The sequence below is a fragment of the Streptopelia decaocto genome (genome assembly GCF_964273445.1).
Source record: "Streptopelia decaocto genome assembly, chromosome: 3".
In the NCBI taxonomy this organism is placed as follows: Eukaryota; Metazoa; Chordata; class Aves; order Columbiformes; family Columbidae; genus Streptopelia; species Streptopelia decaocto.
In genome coordinates, this window is record NC_138656.1 from 98,238,914 (window position 1) to 98,266,253 (window position 27,340).

At 33.3% G+C, this 27,340-nt stretch overlaps 1 protein-coding gene across 1 annotated transcript in view; it reads left to right on the top strand.

Moving 5' to 3' along the window:
- CSMD1 (CUB and Sushi multiple domains 1) overlaps positions 1-21,851 on the top strand; it is a gene marked incomplete at both ends in the record, with an annotated part of 1,064,284 nt that extends 1,042,433 nt beyond the window's left edge. Inside the window, 8 exons of the mRNA XM_082048870.1 lie at positions 2,332-2,443; positions 3,541-3,720; positions 5,445-5,489; positions 9,297-9,458; positions 10,478-10,590; positions 11,272-11,359; positions 17,777-17,909; positions 21,692-21,851. Coding sequence (XP_081904996.1) covers positions 2,332-2,443; positions 3,541-3,720; positions 5,445-5,489; positions 9,297-9,458; positions 10,478-10,590; positions 11,272-11,359; positions 17,777-17,909; positions 21,692-21,851 — 993 coding nt within the window. The remainder of the gene's footprint in view (positions 1-2,331; positions 2,444-3,540; positions 3,721-5,444; positions 5,490-9,296; positions 9,459-10,477; positions 10,591-11,271; positions 11,360-17,776; positions 17,910-21,691) is intronic.
- Positions 21,852-27,340: the final 5,489 nt, after the last annotated feature.

A 27,340-nucleotide genomic window follows, 5' to 3' on the forward strand; every position in this document is an offset into this window, starting at 1 on the left:
AAGTGGCTTTACTAAATTAGCAATTGACGTTACATTTTATTCAGTCAGAGAAGATGAAACTATTCTATGTGTTGGATCCAGGTTCTGTGTGATGAATGTCCTTTCTATAATTTCCAGATTCCTCATAGCTTATTAGTTTACCAAGTGATAGTCAGAAAAGTGACTGAAGAAATGAAAGTAGATGCAACAGTGCTCAATCCACAATCACTATACAGATTGATTAACCTCATGTGGATAGGTATAAATATTTGTGATTAGATTCTATTGTAGGCTGTGTTTGGGTTTCCTGCTTATTTCCAAACATAGGGCAGTATGCCACGTGGTATTACGATCAAGTTAGTAGAACTTTTTCAAAAAATTATTTCTGTAAGTTTGCGTGGTTATTTGTACCTTCCCTCTCCCGCAGTTGTGCTGTCTGTCATTGCTGTTAAGATGCCTGTCTGTTGTCTCATCTTGACCCTGTACCTCTTTCCATCATCACTTCAAAAACAACTCTAATCTTTGCACCTAATTTGATTTTTTTTTTTTTTAATATCCTCCTTTTATCTGCCTCCCAAGTTGTCTTTAATACCAGACTTGTACTGGACTGTTCTAATTTCTGTTGAACGTGAAGGCTAATTTTCGCTACTCACTGACCTCTGGATTATATAGTAGGTCTTCATCTGTTCTGTATTTCACATTTCTCAAGTATGTGCTTTCACTCTCAGATCACTATCTGGTACAAGATTAAGGCTTCTCTCCAATTACTGGTGAAGTAGATTATATATATATATATATATATATATGTGTGTGTGTGCCTTCCTGTTTGTGACTGTTAGGAGTACCTCCAATGTTTTTCATCTAAGTGTTATACAAACAGTACACTACTTTTATTTTTACTTTCACCTGTAAAATGAGAAAGAAATATAGCTCTGAACCTAGACATTATTTGTTTGCTTAGACTTTTTGATGAGTGAGTAAAGATCTGCAGCTCATCATTACTTACTGATACCAAAACTGGCAATTTTACAAGAAGCAAGACGACTTAGAGTAAAGACCAGGCACAACCTGTTCTAGTCTCTACTACAGACATGCTGTATGTCCTTGGCAAGCTAGAGAGATTAATATGTTTTTAAAAAGTAATGAAGAGATAAGTCATATCAGTAATTTGACCTTTAAATGTACCAATGAATTTCCCAAGCCATTTCAGGAAGTTCTCATGTTCCCTTTGCTGAATGTCTATCGTGTTAATCTGTTTTTATGTAACTGTGTGTATAGTTAACAGGTGGACACATTTGAAGATAACTGCCCATTTTTAATGTTCATTGAAGTCCTACTATGACATGTGTAGAGCTATCAGCATTTATATACCTGGAAGCTATTTTATTAAAATGTGTTGATCACTACTTATTTGCAACTTACTTGCATTTGTCCATGTGAAATGTTACAGTATTAATGTCACATAATTTCAAACAATATTAATTTTTGTGGTTTTGTTTTGTTTTGATTTCTTTCTATCGTATTTATTGCCAGAATGTTTTATTCGAAAGGAAAGCAATACTTTACTGATCATCCCTGTATCCTTAAATACCTGGACCTAGAGTTGTATTCCACTTTTGTCAATACCATCAATAAGTCTGTTTTACTAGAACTTTCCACACAATATCCCTTATATTATGAAAATTCTTCATCACATGCTATTTTGTATCCAGTTTTCATGCATTTCTTTTCTCAGTGGAAGTCTAAAGAAAGTTTTCTCAGTTAGTTCACATTTTCTTGTGACAAAGGTCATATCACAGTTGACCATAGGAAAACTTTCCGTAACATCACTCTGCTAATAGAACATCTCAAGTAAAACAGGTAGTTTATAGTAACAAATGCAGTGTAAGGTAACTGTGACATAGAGTTTTCTCCAGTGAATTTATTTGTAGATGGAACAGTTCTTCACAGTTTTTAGTTTTCCTTTTTCCTCTTAAAAAACATTTTTAGTCAAGACACACAATGAGAAACCTTTGAAACAGACTTTATGGTCAAGTTCTATTGAAATATATGCAGCAGAGGTACAAGAAAGCAAAACATCTCAGTCATTTAGTTTGCTTCTGGCAGACTGACAAACTTATAAGCTGCAATGTATGTGTCATTCTTTTCCATGTGCCAGCCTTGTCAATATTTCTCCACTTATTGCTTTCAAATAAGGCTACTCAAACTTTTAATCACATTAAAAAAAAAAATAGAAGCTGTAAAAAGAGGACGTATTTATTTTTGAAAAAATCTCTCTAGTAGCTTATTACTGTCTTGATATCTGACTACATGTAATGGATCTTTTATCTACTGTTTTGTTTTGGTCCTTAGGTTGGAAGCACAGTCTTTTTCAGATGCAGAAAAGGTTATCATATTCAAGGATCTACCACCCGTTCTTGTCTTGCTAATTTAACTTGGAGTGGCATACAATCTGAATGCATTCGTATGTATGGTTTCTTATCTAATATTGTGCAATTTTAAGAGAGTCACAAAGTGATGCATGTGGAAATTCATAGTAAAAGACATGCTACAAAAAAGTAAGCTTTGTTTAAAAGAGTATTTTTAAATGTTTGGGGTTTTTTTTTTCCTATTCTAAAACCAAAGATATGTTTCAGGTATTAGTTTGAAGTAAGTTTTTTTATATTTTTATGAGGTTCACAATAATTCTCTCAGTTTTACTCAAAAACTCTATCCTAATTCATCCACTGAACTGGCTGATTTAAATTAATCTAGGGGTTTTGTGTGTCTTGGATTAGTAGAGAACAGAACGTGGCCCAAAATACGCGTGGGGCTATTTTGTTGGCTAGTATTTTGTGATTCATAAACTAGTACTCAACAAAATTCAGCTTTTCTGGGCTAGGTATGGGTATGCAAATGATTAGTGTATTTATAGCTCTGTATCGGTTGGAGAACATCAAATAACTATTTTATTAAAATACACTGATCTAAGTTAAAAGTAATTCGTTAGAATGACCTTAGATTCTTACCCTGTTTCAAATTACCATATTTGGATTGTTATAAATGAACACCATGGAGCACAGAGAAAGATGCATACTGAGCAACCATATCTGTTATAATCAATGTACTATGACAAAGTCTTCCTATGGAACCTTTATTTCAATTGAATTTTATAATGAATTATTTTAGCACAATAACCTCTCCATAATTGTCAAAGCTCTTTAAAACATTGAGTGGAAGCAATGCTTGAAGCTGTGAAAGTACAATAATTCACAAGACCAATGACTGCACCATGTACAATGGCACGTGCTTCATATTAACTCGTTGTCATTTGCTATCATGATTTAATTTTGGTATATTGTTTAAAAATATGTGATAGTATCATTTCCATCTTCTCACAGTAATAAAACTATACAGTCTGATACTTTTACAAGTAATAGCTATTTGACATTTCTTAAAAGGTGTACAAAATTTACATAAGGAAAGCGAAAAAGTTGGCATGCATTTATTTCAAAGTACCTACTCTAAACGTATGGAAACTGTTTAACACCACTTTTCCTAACTCTAAAAAACCTTTTTCAGCTCACGGTTGCAGGCAACCAGAGACGCCACCACATGTAGATGTGAAAGCAATCGATCTCCCTACTTTAGGATACACTTTGGTGTATACCTGTCAACCAGGATTTTTTCTTGCTGGTGGATCAGAGCATCGAACGTGTAAACCAGATATGAAATGGACAGGAAAATCACCAATTTGTAAAAGTAAGTCATTACTCAAGTGACGTGTTGGGCTCTACTTGGTTGGATTTCGTTTTCCATGACACTTTTATTTTATATAGGATTTTAATTAGGATTTTTATATAGGATTTTTATATAGGATTTTAAATATGATTATTTTTTTCCACTCAGCCCTTAAAGACACATATGACATGACAGCTTCTACTTTATGAAAAAGCATAGCATCTAGAACTCATGGAGGAAAATATGAGGATATGTATATGTAAATGCACAGGCACAGATACATAAGTTTACCCCTAACAACAGCAAACAAAACTTAAACAACATAAAACATTACTTTTAACTGTATTTATCTTTATGTCACACTTTTAAAGAGTATTTCAACATGTTCAGTGTTTAATGTATGATTTTCTATTAGGAAAGAAAAAAGTTATTTCAGAGCTTGGCTTTTAGATTAATTCAGGTACTTTTTCTTGTGTAAGAAAATCTTCTAAAATAAAGATGAAAATAAAAAAAAAAAAAGAAAAAGTCTTTGCATCAGATTCCACTTTTACTTATATTAATGTAAATTTCATATAGTTCTGCTAGAGTAACTCTAAGTGTATAGTTATGAGGGCTAAATATGATCTTCACATGTGAATAAACATGGCTAAAAGTCCCCAATTCAGCAAAATTTTAAAAATATATATTTAGAATATGAGTAAAATAAAAAATAGGCAGATGCCATGGGAAAAATGTTTGCAACATGATTTTTAATTATCATATGTCAAAGAACCTTAAATCAGTTTGACGTTTGAACAGTATTTGATTTTTCATTAATATATGGGTAGACATCTTTGTTTCAAAATTGTCAGGACATGATCTACACAGAAAAATGTATCTTATTATTCTAATTCCCTAAAGAGTGTTTTTTCATGGGTTCTATGTAATTAATAATTTGCCATAAACAATATTTTATGATTTTGTTACTTTTTTAAAAAATAAAGAGAAAATACAATCAATTTTTAGTAAGCAAGAATTCTTTTTTTTTATTGGATTACAGTCTGCAGGTATAATTCTCCTTCAGTGCCCCACACTTTTTGTGCTTTCTGAGCACTTGATCAGTCTAATCAGTGATTTTTTCCTCCTAAAGAAAAACCAAACAAACAATCAAAAAACCAAAAACATTCAAGATCGGATCTTCCTATGGGATATTAGACTTTTTGATATGAGGCCAGCTAATGGTATGAGGCCAGAACTTGACCTAGGATCAATGGACATAACTCTGCTGAGAATGCCAAATATATAGCAAATGACACCAGCTGTGATCCTTTCCCATGATATCTGATCCTGACATCTTAATCCACCTATCTGGCTTTTGCTGGTTTGTTTCATAAATGTATAAATCTCTTTACTATATTTAATATACTACTATTCATAATTAGATATAGTATTTGGCCCCTCTATAAGGCTCTCTTTTATAGCACTGGGATTGATATAAAAATGTTAGGCCTAAATGTGTTAAATACTTGGCTAGCAACTCAGCTTTCCACAGTAAAAATATTGTTTACCTAAATTATTTTCTGATAGTTTTCTGTAAGTGTATAGGTTTGAATGTTTAAAGTATTCAAGACCAGCTATTTCTGTTTTAAATATGGCTCTATTGGATAATAAATGATTGCATCCATCAGGAATTGTTTTAACTTTCTATTAAAAAAAAATAAAACAAATATGTTCATGAAAGTGATAATTTGTCTTTTTACTTGTAGGTAAAGGAGTGAGAGAAGTTAATGAAACAATAACTAAAACTCCAGGTTTGTATACAAGAAGAGTTTTAGATCTAAATAAATTAAATTGATTTACATCCTAGACTTTTACGGATAATAAAACTATTTCCAATATCGAAATTAAATATTTATTACTTATTTCGTAGGGATATAAATGTTGAGGTCTTTCATAATAACAGATGCCATGTAAAACCTATTATACAAAATTGTTTTCCAAACAACATTTTTTTTAATTTCTATGGTGCCAATTTTATGAATAGCACAAAACACCCTGTCAAGCCAGAAAGATAAAGCATATATATACACAAAAAACAGATTTGATGTAGTGTATCAGAGAGATTGCTATAATGGAGAGCCTTATAATGACTGTAGGCTATAATAGCAGGGACTGGGTTCAGTCAAGTTCTGCCCTTTACTTTGCAAGTGTTATAAGAAACCACACACACACACAAACAAACAAAGGAACAAAACTATTTTGGAAAATTTGTTGGCTTTAATTTCATGGAGACTCTCAAGATAGTCTAAGATAGGGTTTCCTAAACTGTGCAGACCACCAGCAGCAGGCAAATATTACTACCGCTTTTCTGTGTCTCATCATTAACATGTTAACCTTTTATTCCTGTCAGTGACCAAATACACAAATACATCTGAGAAATCCTTGATGTAGATCTTTCTAGGTTCAATCATTTTCAGAAAACAAAAGGCCTAGGGGTTTTTTATTGAGTTATTTAACAATGAGCAGAGTTTTCACCAAATAAATGAGCTTGCAACTCTGTATTCTGAATTTTAGCAAGCTGCAGGGAAAATAAGATTAATGGTTCACAGTCATGACAGTTCACAGAAGGACTCTATAGAGTACATGGAATAAAAAGGTATTTCTGTTAATAATTAACCTTCCTAGTGAGTTTATTAGTGAGAATGTCAGGTGAAACCACAAATGAATTCTTCTCAAATGCGTTACTTCTACAGACTCACAATAAAGCAGGCTATAATGTTCATTCATTATGATTAATATACAGTCTTCGTTTATTGGAGGATTCACTTCACTGAACAGTAAAGGCATGCATTAATCTGCTGCCGCACAGATTTTGAAGTTCCAATGCCAAATTAAAATACAGACCAAGTCTCCAAATTTATTTACTATGCAAAGCATCAGTATCAATTCACATGCATATTGTCCCTTACAACTACTTCTGATAAATACATAGTATTTGAAAGGCATTACAAAAAAAAAAAAAAAAAGAAATATTGTGATTGAAAATTATGTTACCATTTACTGCAGGGTGACAATAAACCATGGCAGATGCTCTCTGTTAAACCACCACCCTCCCCACTAGGAGAGGTAATAGGAGGAAAAGGGAGAGAGACTTACAAGTTGAAAAAGTTAAAAATGCTTTACTAATGCTACTAATAAATAGAGAAAATAATACAAAATATACAAATCCACTCTTGAATTTCCCGGGGTAGTGCAGCATTGCCCACGTGAAGCTGGCATTGCTCCAGCAGCTGCAGGGCAGGCACCCGGACGTCCTGGGCTGGACTCCACAATAAACTAGAACTGGATTCAGTGATGCAGGGTCTGGAACCTGGCCTTGGATCACAGACACAACAGGCAGGGTCCTCTTCAGATGCCAGCCATGGTCGAAGAGAGTGAGACCTTCCTCTCCCACTTTCATAGGGTATAGGACATGTATGGGATGGAATAAATACATAGTTGGTCAATTTCAGTCACCTGTTCTGTCTGCCCTCCTTGCAAATACACCCCTTTCACTTATGGGATGTGTGAAATTTATCAGTAACCTTGGCTGCCATAGCAATAAGTCTAAACCTGGGCCTCTTCTGCATACCGTTGCTACCATTATCAGCTCCGGAGCGAAAAGTGTCTGAAAACTTGCAGCCAAAATTCAGAAAAATGCAGTTACTTAGAAGAACTTAGCTGAAAGAAAAAATCACTAAAAGAGAACTGGTCTTGTTTTAAACAAAACCAGGATAAATTACAATAATGGTAAGGAGAAAACTGAAACTGTCTTAATGAATGACAGTAATTAACAAGGAAAGGTTTTAAGATGTTTTTAAAAAACATGTCTGCACTATTATTATGTATTTGAAAAATATGAATTCTCTTTAGTATTGAATACTATGTATTTTGGAGTATTTTCTTTACCTTGTTATCTCAGCTTTTGGTAGAATTCCATTTGGTGCTATCTGTATTTTAAAGGAGATGAAGCTAATATCGCTAAGCTAAAATTTTTGTAACAGAATAGATTCATGTTCTGATTTCCTTCCTTTGGATATCTGAGTACAGATTATGTTTATTATTGTTTAGTAAATTGATTTTTTTTTTGCCAGAATTAATGTTTTCATAAGCAATAGTAGCTTGCTTTTACAGTACGGTGTATTGTAATACAAAGAACTCTTATAATACCCAAGAGAAGTTTAAGAACTACAATATGGTGTTTGATTCCCAGAGTTCTCACTGCTTTGTATAGTCTTTGCAAAAATATTTAGGAAGCTTTTTAATAGAGTAGCCATGATTTTCCCCATTTGTCACATTCTGAGATGAATCCACAGTTGATACAATATTAGTGCAATAATCCCCAGTTAATTTTTCTCATTCTGCATATGCCCACAGTGGGTGGGTAAGGCAGGGACATTGCAAGGACTAGACAGAACTGGGTCAGAGCTACAACGATTCTTCAGCAGCATCTATGGGACTGCAGCACTTGCATTTTAACCTTTTACAAAAACATGACTGGGGAAGCAGAAATACATGTTGCTATTTTCTTCCCCTACTGATGCTATGCATCTGCAGCAAGTGCAAATTCTGTAAATACCGAGTCAATAGTACTATTTTGTAAAGGTTATCAGCTATTAATGACAGTTAGAATTGAGAGAAACTAGATACTGAAGATGTTGAAGGTGACAAAAGAGGTATGGTCTGTGCTCCTTTATAGGAGTCTTACAAACTCCCTGTCAGGTTCATGCCGTAATAATAGATGGTCACCTTCATAAGAATAACTTCAGATGCACAATTTTAATTAAAAGCAAAGACAATAAAAATATTTTAACACATTTTTAATGTATTTTTAGTATGCCAGGTTTTGAATTTTCTTTATGCCACTATTGTAGCAAAGCAACGAGCAATATGTCAGAAAAAGAATCTGAAAGACCCTTTACAGGATTCTCGTGTTTGCAGAAAATACTTGAGTTGTAAGGACTGTGAGATACCAATTGAAATTTAATGTCCCACATTTTTAGTCTTAAGTTGAAGTTACCTGATATAAAGCCCCAATCAGACATTTTTTCTTTGGAAAGGGAGTACTTAAGATTCTTTGAAGCTGTTGTACTCAAAGCCATATAGTGGTTTTCCACTCACTTGGTAGTTCAAACTCCAGTGGCAGTGCAAACAACATACTAATCACGTTTTCAAATCATGCCACATTGAGCTTGAATATTTACTTGTGGCTTTTGCACAATTTGAAGGCAAAAAGCACTGAAGAAGTTATTATGCTTCCTCTTTATGAAATCCATACAAATCTCTAGGGGAAGAGTTCATTATTTTTCATAGTCTTGGGGATATTCACTGAAGCACACAAGTTATGACGTATAAGGTTATTTAAGAACATATTGTAATGGGCAAGTGTAGTATATTATAGGCAATTGTATAGAAAAGACATTAGATATATTGTCTTCACTGCTGTAAAATTTTCCTATACTACCTCTTTAGAACAGTGGATTGCTGCTGTAACAGAAAAAGAGCATAAGAATGGCTAGAAAGATTACTACTTCACTGTAGGTTACCTCTTTCTTTGTTTCTTTTTTGCTCACCTCTAGTTCCCTCAGATGTATTTTTTATAAATTCACTGTGGAAAGGGTTTTATGAATATTTAGGAAAAAGACAGCCTGCTACTCTGACTGTTGATTGGTTCAATACTACAAGTAGCAAAGTGAATGCCACATTCCTTGAGGCATCCAACATCCAACTCAAACTATCAGGTAGGTTGACAATTTGGTGTTTAAAAAGCTGTTATTTTAATTTTTGTCATCTGTTTGGTTTTATTATGTTTTCTACCAAGGACAAAATGAAACAAAAAATTTATGTTTTCACTAAAAAACTTTTTCTGCTTATGTTGCAAGAGGAAAGGTCCTTAGGTAATGGTTTACACAGATTTCACTCAATTTGTATACAGACACCCATATATTTTTCCCCTTCCATTTCAATTAAATATTGAGGTATGGCTTTTTCATCTTGGACTGTTGGATAATATTGACGTGTTCAACTCACAGGTAATACTGAAGTGGTAGATGAAGAGTATATAGGCTTTTTAAGAAACGTACTATCGAAAAGCTCCATTATTCAATAGTGATTAATATCTGCTTTAAAACAATAAGGTCTTGATAATGACATTTCATAAAATAGACACAGATAATTAAATAAATTAGTGAATTATGCATACCATTTAGTCAACATTGTGTACTTCTTTCTGCAAATTTGACTGTGAAGTTCTGACTTACCCTGTGATCATAGTTATATTTGAAAATAACATAATCAGCTGTCATACTTTTTGAGGTCAAGAGCTCGGACACAATTTCAGTAGTTGACTCCCAAATGAAAATTTTCTTTCCCTCCACTATCTTTCTTTATTATAGCAATATACTGTTGTGATGTGGGCAAAATGAATTTTTTCAGCTCAAGGAAATTCCAGGCAATTCTGTATACAGAATTATTGAAATACTGTATGAAAAGACAAATATTCTTGGCCATGTATATATAAGGTTAAACAGTACAAAACCATCTTTGCACCCTGTTACCAAATACGATCAGTAAAATAAGATCATGTTATTACAGCACTTGAAATCTTGTTATTTTCCAGATTATTGTACTCTATTATTACAGAATGTTTTCTATAAAATTTTTTAGTTCTAAAGCTATATACTTAACTTTGAAACAATCCTTCTACAAACTGGTTGAAAAGTTGTTTAAAAGGCACATGTTACCTCCTTTATGTTGATAGGTATTTACAAGAAAGAAGAAGCCCATTTGCTTTTGAAAGTTTATCAGATTAAAGGATCTAGTGGAATTTTTGTAAGCAAGTTTGAAAATGACAACTGGGCGCTTGATGGTTATGTAAGTAAGCAAACCTCTATGGATAAAGCTTGCTGAGTTTAAAGTTTGAAATAATTTGTGATTTACTATATAATTCTATCCAACCTTTTATGTTATAAATATGGAATACAGCACTCTAGATGTCAGTGTAGATATCACAGTTTACGAAGGGGAAGGCAGAGTGAATTGGGGTATTTTGCCATGGTTTTGCCTTCTTTTCTTAGATGAGTAAGAATTTTACCTTTAGTAATATTATGAAAATTTTTTGGGGGGGTTTGGTAAATTGTTCCCTGTAATAAAATTACATTTAATCTTGAAGAATAAAAGATTTATTTTACTCTTTTCAGTTCTCCTTTGCACCTTACAATGCTTTCTATGAAATGTAATTTAAAATCTGACAATTCAGTGGGCTTCTATATCCATACACAAATTCAATTATCTGTATGCTAGCTGAAGAATTTTACAACCTATCAATATATATCAGATATTTTGAAGTCATTGCAAGTGTTATTTTGAAATTTTGAGACTGTTGCAAACTTAAAATGATAAATATCCTATAAACCTAGAGAGTTCACTAATATTTTAAAGGATAAAAGTGAAAATCTGGTATCCATATATCCATTCTAAGTTTAAAAAAAAAAAAAAAAGGCTAAATATTCTTATTCGTTTCAGAAATCTTTGTTCCATTTCAACATATTCTAGGTATCATCAGGGATTGAAAGAGGTGTTTTTACCTATCAAGGTGATATACATGGAAAAGACTTTGGAAAATTTATGCTCCAAAGACAAGGTAAATGCATTCATAGACCTTTAACATGTATAATGCTTTTGAGTCTTGCAAGGGTGAATTTAACAACAGCTATCTAGCTGAAGTAGACATGTTAGTTCATGTCGTTGCTATTGTAAAAAACACAGTGAAATACACATATTTGAAATATACATTTCAAATCCCAGTTTAACTTGCTTAACTTGTTACTATATCATATTTTCTGGGATAGAAACTTAGTATGATGACTACAGGATGCTCTTAAAGAGAATGCTATAGCAGCTGCTTGCTTTTCTGTGAATGTCCTTTTGAAAGTAACGAGTGTCACGCAGTGAAAAGACATTTTTTGCTCAAAGGTATAAATTGTTGTCAGAATCATACAGGAAATTAAAGGACAGAATCAACATTGATTTTAATAGTGTCCTTTGGAGAGAGCTTTTTGCTAGTGGGTGTTTTCATGTATATGTATTTAGATAGAATTCTGTTTTGCTGTCAAAAACATGAAATGAGTGACTGAGGTATATATTACAGCTAAGGACACAAGTGCTCCAGCGGCTGGTGAAAAACATTTTACTCATAAAATAATTTTGTCATAAAAACAACAAAAAAAATTACTTATAAAATAATTATTCTTAAAGTAGTTTCGGCAAATACTAAGTGTAGACATCTGCATTTCCTGAACCCAAAACTACTGTAGAGTAGTCGAAACATGGTATATACACAGCAAAGTACTGGACTAGGAGGAGGAGACAGCCTGGCCAATATGTCTACACTAGACTGTATCTGCGTTTCATAAATTGCCTTGCTTTCATTAACTTCATTGGTCCCATACACAGTGTCTTTTTAAGTTCTGCCCAGTCTCCCTTGTATTTCTTTGCTGTATTAGCTGATGAAATAAGTTATCCTATGGATATGTTCATCTTGGCCAGCTCTCAAATTGCTGTATATGTTTAGTCACAAGGGATGGAAACTTTAATCTTCAGAGCCTAAGAACTGCCAGTTACTGAAGCTGAATACAATTTCAGTCTTCAGAATAAACTTTTGTGTGGGACCAATTATTCGTCTACCTTTACTTTCACGTAATCCTTATTACTGTAATATCTAAGCTGCTTTTTCTTTCTGATTTTAACAAGCACACTTTAAAAGTAGAACATTACGATATGTTAAAACATCACTTATTTAGTAGCCTTTGATGTCTCAAAACAGTGAGAGAAGGCTTTGTTCATTTTGTTTGGGGGGTGTGTGTGTTTTTGTGTTTTATTAAACCAAGCCTTATAAGATGTCCATGGTTTTCCACCTACCTAATAGTTTAGATCCATGTATTTTAGCAGCGATCTGAATAACTCATGGATTGAGTAAATGAAGAACAAGCAGAATCACAATTCAACAGTTATATCATTCTCCAGTGGATGTATTCTACAGTGGTAGAAAACATCCTCCATATAAATGTTTAGAATTGCAACATGAGAGCTCAGTTTGTATATTCCCAAGGCTAGTAAGGAGAAAAAATGTACAAGTTACATAAGTATTCCTAGGCTGAGGGCCTCTAATCTTCAGCACTGATATCTCAGCGGAGAGCTTGCTACAAATGCAGATACTGTCTCTTTTAGATTTGTTTCTGTGCTTGCTAAATAGGCACTGATTTTCTACAGGTTGTTTGTTCTCTATTGAAGAACATGCAACTAAAAGGAAACATCAAATTTCCATCCAACACAGGATAATATTTGTCCATGTCCTCTCATATTCAAGGGTAACTTGCTTTGTTTTTACATCTATTCCATTCATGAATATTCGGATGAGGTAATGATTTCATATGTCCTCCAGCTGAAGACTTAAAATATTTCCATTTCTTCATGAAGTTAAATTATTTGCTGCCTTTACACTAAGCCAGAAATCTGCATAAACTATGTATGCACCAGTGCATACATAATATAATATGAAATTCTTCACCTGCAAGCATACTTCAAAGAGCAGCATTTACTGAGAAATACTTCATTAAGTATGAAAGACAAATCTATTTGATGAAGAATTCCCTATCACATATCAGATAAAGACCAGGTTCAGTGGATGTGCTCAGTCTTGGAACTTAATGACGTGAAAATAGAAAGAATTTTTTTTCTAAGAATTGTTTATACTTTTTCAGGAGCAATTCTGTTTGCTTCTAGCCTTAAAGAATAGCTTAAAGGGCAAAGAGATCTCTGTTATCAGTCTACCAAAAGAATTAGAACTGTATCTGAGCCTGCTTAAGGGGCACAAGTTGTGACACCATATTATTTAACCTTTTAGACAAGTAATAAGTCATTGCCGGAAGGTTTTGTTTCTTTTATTATGTTTTAATAACTTGGTCTTTAAAGGCTACAAGTCTGCAGCCAGGTTCAGTTTCTGTAGTTCCTAAGTGCCTGTACCTCACCACTACAATTCCAGAAGATGATTATTCTAAAATCTTGGTTTTGTTCATTCCAATCTGGACTGTCATTTAAAATTGTATGAAAAGGTGACTTTGTAAGAAGAAAAACTTACTTCACCAAATGATTATTTTCCTGTATTTATTTCTTCTGGTGAAATGCAATGACCATTTTTCTTTTTTTTTCCTCAAAGTAATTTTTTGGCTTAACTAGACTGAGGTAACAAATATGAAATATGAATAATTAATTTGTGACTGTGATATATTTGATCATTGGCTGTGAAATACATGTTCATTTCTTGAAATTGATCAGCCTTGAAAGTATTGAACATTGTGGGACTTGTGAATTTTAAATTTCACTCTATAAATGTGTTATCTCTCCTCTCCAGATCATTTTGCACAACTTTCATCATTCCCAAATAAACTCTCCATCTAGACAGGTTACTCACAGCTTCAGAGAACAAAATGGTTGTGCTATACCTAATGCACAGATAGCTAGGACTAATGAGCTATGAGACTATATATTAATGTACTCCTCACACCCAATGAGGTATCCAAAGAGTCTTTTCTACCCAGCAGTTCTCAGGCAGCTGAAGAAAATCCAGCCTCTGTTGCTCCTTAGAAGCTGCTGAGTTGCTTTCTGTTTAGTATTTTTTCTCTTAAATCCCTGACCTGTTAACAATCCTTGTCTCAGGAATTAGCCTTCTGCATGTAATTCTGCTTTTCTTGTCTTGCATGGCTTTTGCTTTTACACTTTCTCCCAGTTCGACAGCATTTCTCAGTGAAACTGAGCCATGCTGTACTGAAGGAAACAGCTGAAAACAAGGGCTAGGAGTCACAGGAGAAACAAAGATAAGGAAATGCTAAATGAATATTTTCTTACAATAAAGTATTATTTTCTAGTATGTATAGAGGAGAAAACTCAGTAACCAACTAAGTGGGAACAAGTACATTGCTTGTGCAATAATGATTTCACTGTGTATTATCAGAATTTGAACTTCACCTGACCACTGCTATTTTTAGGAGGCTAAAGAAACCCGTTATTCTCTCAAATGTTTTAAAAAAACTTTAATCTTACTGAATATCCCTCTATTAAACAACATGTTTGCTAGTGACAAAGTATGTCCTTTTTAATGAAAAGAAAAACATGCTATCTTTTGTGTTTGGTTTTTTTTTTTTTTTTTCATCTATTAGTATGCAGATATTTCCACTTTTCTGGTTTTAACTGTGGTGCAATCAATACGTAAATTAGAGCAGTGTAATATGTTTTCCCATTTCTCATCATGGTAATGCTGTCAGAAGAAATACAAAGCACACATCAAGATATGTTTAATCATAAACAGTTCTGAAAAGGATGGTAATAAGTAGACTAGAACTGTCTTGAAGTTATATTGATTCTCATACATTAATAAAATCCAAATTATCGAGAATTGCAGCAAAGTTTCTCTTCCATAATGAAAAGCACACCACTGCATAGTCTGAAACTGGTCAACATTTCTCCAATGCCAATTAAAGGTTGAAAATTTCAAGCTTGATTAGCCTAAATGTGGTACTTTAAAAACTGTAGAGATATAGAGTATTCAATTACCTCAAATAGGAGTTCTGAATACTAATTATTAAGTATGGGTCAATTATCAGAGATAACTTAAAAAGAAATTATCCAAATGTAAGTTTGTGCGTAATTTTAGATGTTCAGTTACACACACATACAAAAATTAAATTTTAAAAAAATTCCATAACAAACCTTGCTTATTATGAATTTCAAACTATTGTTTTATTTTTGTTGAGTTCTGATATTTTATAATTTTTTTGATGCTTCTACATTAAAATGTATCTATCACATGTGCCATGATAATAGCTTTGAAACATAAATTAAGAGTCTATTAATCAGACACTTTCTGTTTATTTTTATACTTGGTTAGAATTTTAAGTAAGAGTTGGAATAATAATTCTAAGTTTTTGTTGATATAAGCTGACTGCAATGAATTTGATCATTACCATTTTTTTATTAATTATTCCAAATAATTGCAAAAACAGGTGGGAATTGTCAAGGATGAAGACAGTGATAACTGCATGCAGTTTTTTAAACTTCTGTCACTTCTTATAACCAATGAAAAATTCAAAAGGATCATTTAAATTAACATTTCTTAAGCGTTTAGTAACTATGGTAATTATTTGATTCTGTCTTTAATTTCAATTGGTTGAGGAATGTGCAGTACATGTGCAATACAACACAAATACATAAAATTATGCCAACAGACTTTTCACACCTTGAGTATTGGGACAAATATTGGATTACCAAAGTCCAAAGATTTGTATAATACACTGGTTCTACTTTAAAACAGTTCAGTGTTAATTAAGATACTCAACAGTAGTGCGATAAAGCTCATAACAGGATCCCAAGTACCACAGTAGGAGATTTATTAATTTGAAGAGGTTAGACTTCACCCTTTCTGCAGAGTACTATACAGGAGCATGAAATACAACAGAAGATTAAAGGCAGTGAAAAGACTGAAGGACAGTATTTTGCCATGTTTAGTGATCAAATCTGGCAATTCTGAAATTCCTAGGTCAGCTGTCTTCATTTTAAAGGGAGCTTAATTACTACCTAGAATATAATACATTTTGTAAAATGAATTATAATACTAGCAATCAAAACATGTAAGTTTTAAACATATCTAAAAGAAAAAAAAAAAAATCTTAGAATCATAGAATCATTTTTGGTTGGAAAAGACCCAACCACTAACCTAACACTCACTAAACCATATTCCTAAGAACCTCATGTAGGCTTCTTTTAAACACTTCCAGGGATGGTGATTCAACCACTTCCTTCATTCCTCTTTTGCATTGAGCTTGAAGTTCAGGAAATCATAGGAGAATTGTTTGCTTCTGTCCTAGTATTGCAACTTTTTAAGATATTTTAGTAGATTGCTGAAAGCAGCACGATGGCTGTGTCTGCCATGCAACTGGTCTGTGACAGAGGCCTAAAAAGAGCAACTGATGCTGTTGCCATCAATGAGATAGTTGTGATATTTGAGACAGTGCATACTGGTAGGTTGGAACATTTCTGAGTAGTAAACACCAGTGTCTTATATTCTTCTCTGCTAACATCAGCAGAAATATTCCAGAATAGTACACCCAAATATCTGTTCCAGCGCCACCTTCACTGTATTTTCCCTCTGTCCTGGTCTCTCCTTCTTGGATAGGATCTATATTTTGCTCTCTGAAGAGCTGTGAGTTCAAACTGGCAATGTGGAGTTAAATTTAAAATTTTTTAGGTATATATAAATTTTCTAATTTTTTCCCTATAAAATTATTTTTTATCCTTCACAATTTGAATTGTCAAGTTGGCCACCTATTTAGGCAATTTAGCAATGTCTCTATACTGATGGAAAAATGGGATCTGCAAAATGCCTTACAGTTTGGGTTACCTACTTGTCCATAACAGGAACCCAGCAAGGACATGCCTTTGTGTTCTCTGCACCTCAATTTTATCCTAGTGCAAATGCAGCTTCCACAGGCTCTAAAACATGCTCGTGTCTCTGCCCTGAAAGGAGATTGTAAAGCATCCAGAACATGCATACAGGTGCACAGACGAGGGAGTGCTATTTTTCTGCAAAGAACCTTTGTGTTTTACCACAGTTACCTCAGTTGTCTCTTCTTTTTTCCTGTTTGATGTGGTCTTGCATTGATTATTGTTTATCAGCTGAATATTAAGGCCGCAAGCACAGAATACTTTTTACAGTATTATCAAATTTTTCTTAGAAGGTAAATGGCTTAAGATTATTTAATCAGTGACTCATGAGAGTTGCAATTAATAATTATTTTACTTGCTGAATATTGTTTTAAAATAATTTTATTAGTTTTTGGTAAGTGGTATTAACAAGATTTATACTATAATACCACATGGTATTTATTTCATGTTTGTAAACAGAGTTGTTTTATCAAGACACCATTTTCTTTCATTCTTGAATAAAAAGAGAACTGTGAGACAGAACACCTGGGAATTTTATTTCTACCCTTTTGTTTCATTTCAGGTCCTTTAAGTACAGACACAGACCTTTCAAATCACTATTATGGTACAAACAGCAGTTCTGTTGCAGCTGCCATCCTAGTACCATTCTTTGCTCTAATATTATCAGGATTTGCATTTTACCTCTACAAACACAGGTATTGTAAATGTTATTTATTCAGTAACTTAATAAGTTTTTGGTTTAATTTTGTTAGGTAAGTGTAACTAGGGAAAACAATACCAAAGCTTTCAAGAATATATTTTCCCTAGAAAGACAAATATTTCTAAGTATTCTGACAAAGGGGTTCAGTGTAGGGCAGTTCTTAATGGTGAACAATTATAAAAATGAGGCACTGTGTTAAGGAGCAAAGATCTATTGACCTTCTCGGTTCATTAGGCTGAATCAGATTGAAATCTCAGGTCACATGTTTTATTCTTTCATTTTATTGCTTTATTAAATTGAATGTATGCTGCTTCTTTCAAAATGCTTATGAGTATTAATTATACAAGCTGAAAAATCCATAAATCCCATGAGAGAACAGCCTATAATGAGACTACTTAGAGTACATGCTGAATAAGCTAATAGATGCTACTAGAATTGACATCATTTTGGCTCTTATGAAATTTTCATATGCTGTTAGGTAATAATAAAAAAAGAATGATCTTGTCTGAAATTTGTTTTTAAAACTGTTAACTATGTAACTATTGAACATTTGTTTATTCCGAGTGCTATTCGGCTAGAGCTTTTTGGAAAAAATCTTTTTTTTTTTGTATTGAACTACAATACTCTCTGACCTCCTTGTGTTATTTGAAGTCTGCACAATGTCATTTAACAGAAATACTGACTTTTAATAGCTTGCTCTTGAAACTTTTGTTCTATAATCATGATACCAAGGGTGTTTCAGGATTATAAGAAATCACATAGACAAACAAGTCCACCATTGCCCTGTGATGGACTGGACTGTCTACTCACCTCAGTATTAGATGATTTAGGAAAAAGGAAATTGCAGTAGCATTTGAACTTTTGAACTCCAGTTTAAATTATGCATGTCCTGAAGTGTAATATAACCTTTAGTTGAAAAAATTGCTAAGGAAGAGCTGTGAACTCTGTCTCAGAACATGTTATTGTGAGATGCCTTTCCGATGCTTACAGATCTGCATTCTCAGATAAGCTCCTGTTCTGCAATGTGGGAACCTAAAGAGCAGCCTGAAAACAGTTATTCAGATAGGGGGAAAAGATAAAGGGAACATTACTGTCACTTTGCTCTTAGAAATAGGAAGCAAACTCGAAGAAAAAACTAATCAAACTGTATTTTGACATAGGGGTACATTTTCTGGTTTATTCTATGAAGTTTATGGTGTCCCACGTAACCGGTGGAGGTTCGGTTTTCTATTTATTAGAGATATATACGCGTTTAGGAGAGATAAAACTTAATTTTCAGATGACCAGCTATAAGCCTGATATTTATGGTACTGCTGGTTCAGCATTGCAGTTCTGCCTACCTTAATCTAATTGAAATGCATTAGATACTTGAAAAAGGAGATGCTACTCATAACTTAATATTTCAAAGATTATTCTTCCTTTTTTATATTTTCAAACAATTTATTCCATTAAAACAGTTTTTAAAGGGGTTATCGATATCATATTGTCATCAGAAAATTAACAAGTTTATTACTTAAAGTGACTTTAGGTCACCTTTATCCTCTTCAAAACAAAGAATGTTCCACAGGAAAGATAATAGAATCTGTGACTTTTTAAGGGACTTCCTTGAAATGACCTTAATGACCAGAATAACAAGAGGAAATTTTCACAATTATGCGATAGTTATGCCCCTAGCGGCTCTCTATATCTGAGAATTAGCAAGTCTTCTTAGGGGATGATTTTATGGAAGTTTCTGCTATGCCTATGTCAGATGAATAGAATCTAATTAGAATCAGGGCTGTTAAACCTTTTTGCACAGTTTCTGCACCTTTTATCTGACAGACAGAGATCGCTTCGGGAATGAAGACAGCATCAACATCTTTCTGAAAATTAAAATATGTTTAATTGCTTACACTTAGAGAAGCTTGTAGTAAAGATGTCTAAGCATGTTTTGTTACTTCTAAAATGAAAATAGGAGGAAAGGGCATATTTAGGAGTAACAATTTTTTTTGTATCTGATAGATTTCCATTACTGACATATTTCCAGAGATAGTTTTCCCTATCTGCTATTGAAAAAGAATGATTTTCTAAAAAAACAGTTTGATTTTCAAGAACCCTTTTCTAAAGTGTTATAATGAGATTCTTTTCTAAATTGCTTTACATTTATTAAGCACAAAGCATCTACATTTTGTGCTCCTTCATTGACGTTCTTGCCTTATTTCAATTACACGTAGATAATTTTAGATGCTAAGAGATTTAAGGTTAAAGTAGTAAAATACAATAGGATATCATTTTACTAGATATATCAGAAAGTCTGAACAATTCTGTTTTATTTTTCATTTAGTTATTGACTGAGTATATTCTAACAAAGTTTCACATAAAAATGTGAACATCCTTCAAGTTTTTATATGTTTCTGGTGGTAAAACACTATCCAAAGTAGAAGAGTGGTTACTGAAAAATAATGCTTTGTATCCTTTGATGTTAAAATGTCAAAATTTATGGGAATGCTAGTTGGGATTTGATAAATCTCGTTATATATGTTTGGACATAAAAAAATCTCTGTCAAAGTATATAGTAGTGTTTATTGCTTCAAGTATAGACATGAGCAGGCATGCTATGGCAGATCTATCTGAAATAACTGAAATTACTGGCCCTCATCTGACAGTTACCACAACTAGTAGTACAAGATATTCTGGACACTTACCATGTCAGTGCAAAAGTTGCCTGATTGAAGCTATGCTGGCTGACTTTGCACTGACTTAGATTTAATAGTACCCAGGGGACCTCTTACAGCACTCCAATGGTACAACACTAACTTTCTGCTCTGGAGTGGTAATAAACAGCTGATAGCAGCAAATTACTGAACTGTTCCCTCTACCTCTGCTGAAAAATATCCAAATCAATAAAGTCTGTGGGTGTTTATCTCATCTAAAACCAAAGGTGTTATCAACAGGATCAGTTAGGAACCACTCTCTTCTTTCTATGGACATCTAAGTCATCTACTTCATTCAAGTCCCTTAAAATCACAATTTGAATTGCTCTTCATCAGAACATTTACACAGATTGTCCAGTTGCCTACTAGGTGTACTGCAAAAATTAGCGTGGTTAAATCCTAAATCTCCAGGAAAGTCAATTAGAATATGCTTGATGGTGATCAAATTAAATCCACCTATTAAAGATACTACTGCAGTTTTGACATTAATATCAATACTTAACAGGATATATATTTGGAAATTGATAAAACATTAATTTAGTAAAGATTAAATACGTGTTTCCACTTTGGGTGAGGATTCTTTTATGCTTGGACTAGCAATCTAAAAAAGTCATCAGAAAAGACCATAATTGTTACTACTGACAGAAAATATTATAAATGTGATCAGTTCCAGCATTACTTTTCTTCATATTTTTGTTGTACATTGCTTTACTTTTGGCTGCCAGTTTCGGCAATAAGACATGAAGTTGTCATTCTTTTGAAAATTTTATAATGGAAAATGTAAACCTGTAGTTTGCCTACATTATCTCTGTGTTTTGTAGCATCAGTTTTCCCATTAGGAATTTACTTTCTTCTCTTTATTTTATGAAAAATAACTTCCAGTCAGATTTCTCTTATTTTAAGTCCCTACGACATCCTTTATGGGTCTTCTTTTATTACATTTAGATAGAGCCATGAAACTTGTGTATTTTATAGATAAAACAATAATTTTTGAATGTTTATTTTTAAGGTTACTAATGATAATTTTATCTCTTTTTTTTTTTCCTTTCTTTTTTTTTTTTTTTTTCTCCTTTTCTTTCCCCAGAACAAGACCAAAAGTACAGTACAATGGATATGCTGGACATGAAAACAGTAATGGACAGGCTTCATTTGAAAATCCCATGTATGACACAAACTTAAAACCCACAGAGGCAAAGGCTGTGAGGTTTGATACGACTCTGAACACAGTTTGTACAGTGGTATAGCCTTCAGTGCCCAATATGACTGATTCATAGCCATACCTCTGATGGACAAGCAGTAATTCCTTTGGTGCCATATACCAGTTTCCCTTCTTCTCTTGGCTTCGCTGCTGTAATCTTTAACATCTTCTGTCAGCCTACATGCAGCTAAATTTTCTGGTAAAAATGTGTCAGTCTTCTGGGGATTAGACAAAGAGTATTTTTTCATCTTAAAGTTGGATCAAAATGCCTGGCTGCGTCTGCTTCAAATCAAGGCACACTTTAAGGAAGACTGCCAAGTCATGCCAGTTTGTCATATTTAATGCCTCAGACTTTTATATTTGTTTGTGGCTGGATGCCTTTCAATGCATTCTTCTGGGCACTTGGATAAATCCTTTGAGTACTGTGACAAATGATAGCACCACAGATTATCCCTGGGAATATTCTGAAGAAGTAAAGCTCTCTCGAAGAAGACAACCTTCCTCAAGGTTGCATACACCTGCAAATGCTTTACCATTGAAATCTTAAAAAATTAAAGAAACTTAGAGTGTCTCTCATACATAGGATGTTTTGCCAGTTTCCCAATCAGCCCTTATATTGCACAATTTTTTTGCACTAGAGTGTTATGGATGACTGAGTGACCTACTGGTAAAAATATACAGGGTTTCTACACACTGTCCATTGTATATAGATATTCACAAACTCTGCCAAGCAAAACATTCCACAATAAATTTACTTGGAATATTAAATTGTGAGCCCCATGCTTAGCACCACTTAAAGTCTTGTGTGATAGAAGACAATATTTCTTTTGTCAAATTTTGACTAAATTTCTTTGTAAACATTATTACAAGTCACTGAAGACTTTCAGCCAGAACAAGAGCCCCTTTCTAAGAACTTTTCATTGTTAGTATAGTTTTATTCTGAAATCAGTCATCAACCACCATTTTTAGTATCATACTATTTAACAGCAGGGGGGTTAGCAGTAATTGCTGCTTGCCATGTACAAATGTGAATAGTAATTTATTTTAGATAGCTCATAAAGCTTGTGAGCCTGTGCTCATAATACAGTCTTCCCTTTTGCATTTTTTTCCATTTTTTCCTGTAATGTGACATAATTTTCTGATGTTACATGAACTAAAACACATTACAGTAGCATATGGAAACCCAGTGCAAATTGCCTATAACAAGCTGTCAGTTTCTACTTTGAACAAAAAGAAATATTCAATTATCTTTGCTTTCTGTTTCTTTTCAGATTTTCTAAACACACTGCTTACTGCTTTTGTATTTACACAGTTTGACAAAGTTTGACATTTGTAAATATGAACAGTTAAGTAAATCATTAACATTTGCTTAGAATTAGAGGTTTTATCGAATGAAAACAAACAAAAATGCCATTGGGCAGATTAATTAAACTGAGTGTCAGAATTAGGGAATTAAGGAAATACTGAAACAAAATCTGATTTTAGTCATACACATTGAGCTCAGAAGCCAGGAAAGTTGATTTACTTTTCTTTAAAATTCAGGGTTAATTATGTTGTTGTTTTGTTTTGGTTTTCTGAATTTCAAACTGTCCTAATGTCCAGTTGCTATCAAAAACTGTAGAAGAATGTTTCTGAATTCCATATGTGTGCAGATCTGTCTGTTATATGCAAAACAAAAAGGTAATGTAAGCCAAATAACAGGTTTTTCAGTTAATGTGGCAGAACGCAAAGAAAATTGCAAAGGTAACCCTTGGTCAGCTTGATAACTCTACATCTTGTAGATGAAAAATACCAGCAATATAATACAGTATTGTAGGGCCTCCAGCTGTTATATTCTCCATATGAGCAAGAAACTCTGACGAAAATGTAATAAATATTCCTTTCCAGTCAGTTCCTTGTTCATTTTGTTAGTAGTTTTGGCTTTCTTTTTTGTTTCTGAGGTTTTTGTGCAGTAAGTTTCATTTATTTGTCCCATCTCAGAGCCCTTCACATTTTCTGAGAAAGAACAAAGTCATCAGATCAAAGTTGTTGTCCTCATCCTCCCCCATGTAGAGGAAGTTGTTCTGAAAAAGAAGTGCTTCCATAGGAACAGTGGACCAGGGAGGGAAGCTGTTGTGTGATTAAAGTTTTTGACAGGTGTTCAAAAGAGATGTCACTTCTTTGGAAGTCTTTCTACAGTGGCAATGGCAGGGAAAAAAAAAAAAAAAAAAAAAAGAGTCTGGAAAACAACAGCAAATTTCTAGCTAAGTAGCTATTACTGACGTTTTCTACTCCTGCTCTTACAGTGTATTCTTCAGTGACCTGTGTCACTATGACCACCAAAGAATCTGTTGGAGGAAAGGTCCCAGAAAAGAGAACAGTTAAATTATTTGATCTTTTGTGTTAGAGAGCCCAGAGAGCCCTGTGAATCCTTTATGTAGTGGTTCATTTTCAGGAGGTTGTGTAAGGAGTGTTTATCCCAAGTGAGTGTTCCTTGATCAGGGATACCCAAAGTTGGGCACATTGACAAATTATCCTAAGGTGTTTGTTTGGAATATTGATTAAACAGGAGCTTCAGATTGGAACCCAAGTAAAGGAATGCTCTTGTAGTCTGTTCTATCCATATCCTTCAAATGACTTTCCTTCTCTGCTATGGCTGAGTCTTCTGTTTAGGTTGGAACTCTTTATCCTGAAGATATTTTGCAGATGGCTGTGTATGCATGCAGTTATATATGGTGCTTCACCAGAATAAGACTCTTTAAAATGTTGTGCAGTGGCCAGGTAATGGCAGCCAGGAAATCTGCTTTCTGAGATATATGCAGAAGACTATTCCCCCAGTGTTGACCAGATCATTATGATGGGCTAATAATACATGCTATGTATTTTTTTAAAAAACAGGTTATGTGCTTCAAAGCTGTTAAAAACTGCTGCTTGTATCACACATCTTGCCTTTCTCCAGGCTAGCTGCAATAATTTTTTTTCTTGTGTAAAATATTTTGTAAACAAAGAAAAGCTGTTATTAAAAAAAAAAAAAAAAAAGGTGGGAGGGCAAGGGCGGGGGATTGGGGAAGAATGCCGGCATTATGATCAAGTCAATCTAATTTTCATTCCCAGTATGTCATTCTGCCATTTCACTACATGCTGCTGTGACATGAAGTAGGTGCAAAAGAACTTTTTGTACAGAGATATATTTTTTATGAAGAATTTGTAAAATTATTAAATATGCTGTACTTTTTTGATTAATGTAGGTAAATTGTTAAAAATAAATGTTTTTACAATACAAAAAATTGTAATTTTCCCAATAATGTAAAATTTACCATCTTTAGCTGATTTTCAGTTCTGATCCTATTACACATGTATTAATATTAAAGTGGCCTGTTAAAAATAAACAGTATTCTCTTTGGCAAGAAAAAAAAATACTATAAAAGATTGTAATATAGCCTGTGCAATGCCACCTACCTTGAAAGGAAAATCAGAGTTCTTATTAAATATTTAATTTTAGATTTTCAGCTTTTGTGACCTATTCTTATAACTTTTTTCCTTCTATTTACTTATATGCTTTTAAATCTCAGATATTGATTTTTCATTACATTAGGTTGTTAGTAGAATCTTAATCTTGTCATTTTAAGTTCCCAAGCATTACTTAATTTGGCAACATTTTTCAGGTGCTGTCTAGTGCGATGGTGTTTAAACTCTGGTTATATTACACTTATTCAGATTTTAAAATGGGACTTACGGTCACAGATCATTTGTTTGTTTTATAAAAAATAACCTGTTTATTCTTCCACAAGCCTGCATCCTAACTATGGAAGTGATGGATCACATAGAGCCAGAGCTATTTCCAGTTCTATCTGAGAGCCAGTTCTGCAGTCACTTAGATGCACATACTTCTACTGAAATTAAAATATTTACATACATAAAGATAGCCATATATATTGGCGTTTTCAGGATCGAAACCTGAAATACTGATTTTTTTTTTTTTTTTTTATGTTTTACTCTGTATTCATTTAAAACATTTATATATTGGATTTACTCATTGACAGCTTAATAAAGAATTAGTTAGGCTTTAAGAATATTCTACCCATTATTTCTTTGGTAATCAGTGGTAGTACATGACTGTGGTTCACTTTTAGGAAAAAAAAAAAAAAAGATATGAGCATGCCCTTGTTTCCTTTCTCATCTTCACAATCTGTTGTTCTGGTAATATGATATCATATAGACAGTTGTTAAAAGTTCTCATCTTCTGATGCTAAACTACAAGCTATAATCCTAATACTATCAATGTGAATTTCAAATCATTATCCGACAGTGAGTCATGATTTTTACCTCTTGTCACAACAACATTTGAATACACACTAAACAAATGAACTACTGTTCTTTTCGATGTTGCCAAACTGCAATGACAGCTTTGGAAAACTATTTCACCTCATGACCTATTGAAAAATGTAGCATGGTATATTCAGTTTTGGATTCTAGACAAACCATTTCTAGAAAATAAATATTTTCTGTGGATTGAGGATACAGTTATGTATGAGACATGCTCAGCTGAATCTATAAAGACAAAAATATTTGGTTCTCAGCTGGCATCTAACTAGCTCAATAGTATCAGTGAGGTCATAAAGAGTATCAAAGGGATAGTGTACCTATTGGTATGATTTACTCAAAATGGAAAATGCTTTTTTTAAAAAAAATTTTTTTTTGAAAATGCTTTTAATCTCAAACTCCAATAAACTACATTAAATACACCACTACCTGCTTTAACATGATTGCTAACTTGAAACCATAGTAGCTTGAATGCATATGGCTCAATGCTTGAGAAAACAGAAGTCAAAAGGTGGAAGAGGAAGATGCTTTCTGCAGAATACTGCCTTTAAACAAATAGAATAAATTACTTTAAAGCATGTGTCTGTAATGAAAAAAAAAGAAAATAATGCTTTAGGGATCCATTCCAGAGCTTACAGTCTTCTGGCACAAAACTCTTTCCTCCAATGAGCATAGGATTGTAGTCTGGACCTCACTATGTCAGATTAAAAAATTAAACAATGGCTAACATATGCCTAGTGATTAGTTATCAGGACTTGATTATATAAAGAAACAGAAGATCCCATAAACATTTATATTTGTTTATATAAAATTATAACTCATTTAAATTACAGACGTATGTAATAAATGTATAGAAATGTGAATATGCTGGAGCTTTATCCACAGTGGAACCTGGGCTCAGTTTGGCAGTGTTTAACTTTTAGGTGTATTTGTTGTTTGGTAGAAGATTCAGCATCAAATTGTGTGTCTACAGTCGAAATAGAAATTATGAGAGAGGTAAGAATCTGCATATGAGATCCACAGAGGCCAGCAAGCTGAGTGAAGCCAACTATACTAATCAGTAAGAAATATTAAGGCAAGAGGAATGCTTAAGCATATCATTTTTGGCCTGAAGAACATAAATCTTTCTGCTAGAATTCGTAATAGAAATCACTCAAAGTTGGGCAGATTAGTCATATCATTACCTTTTTTTTTTTTTTCCAGGAAGCCAGAATATACAATGGGTTGTTACTG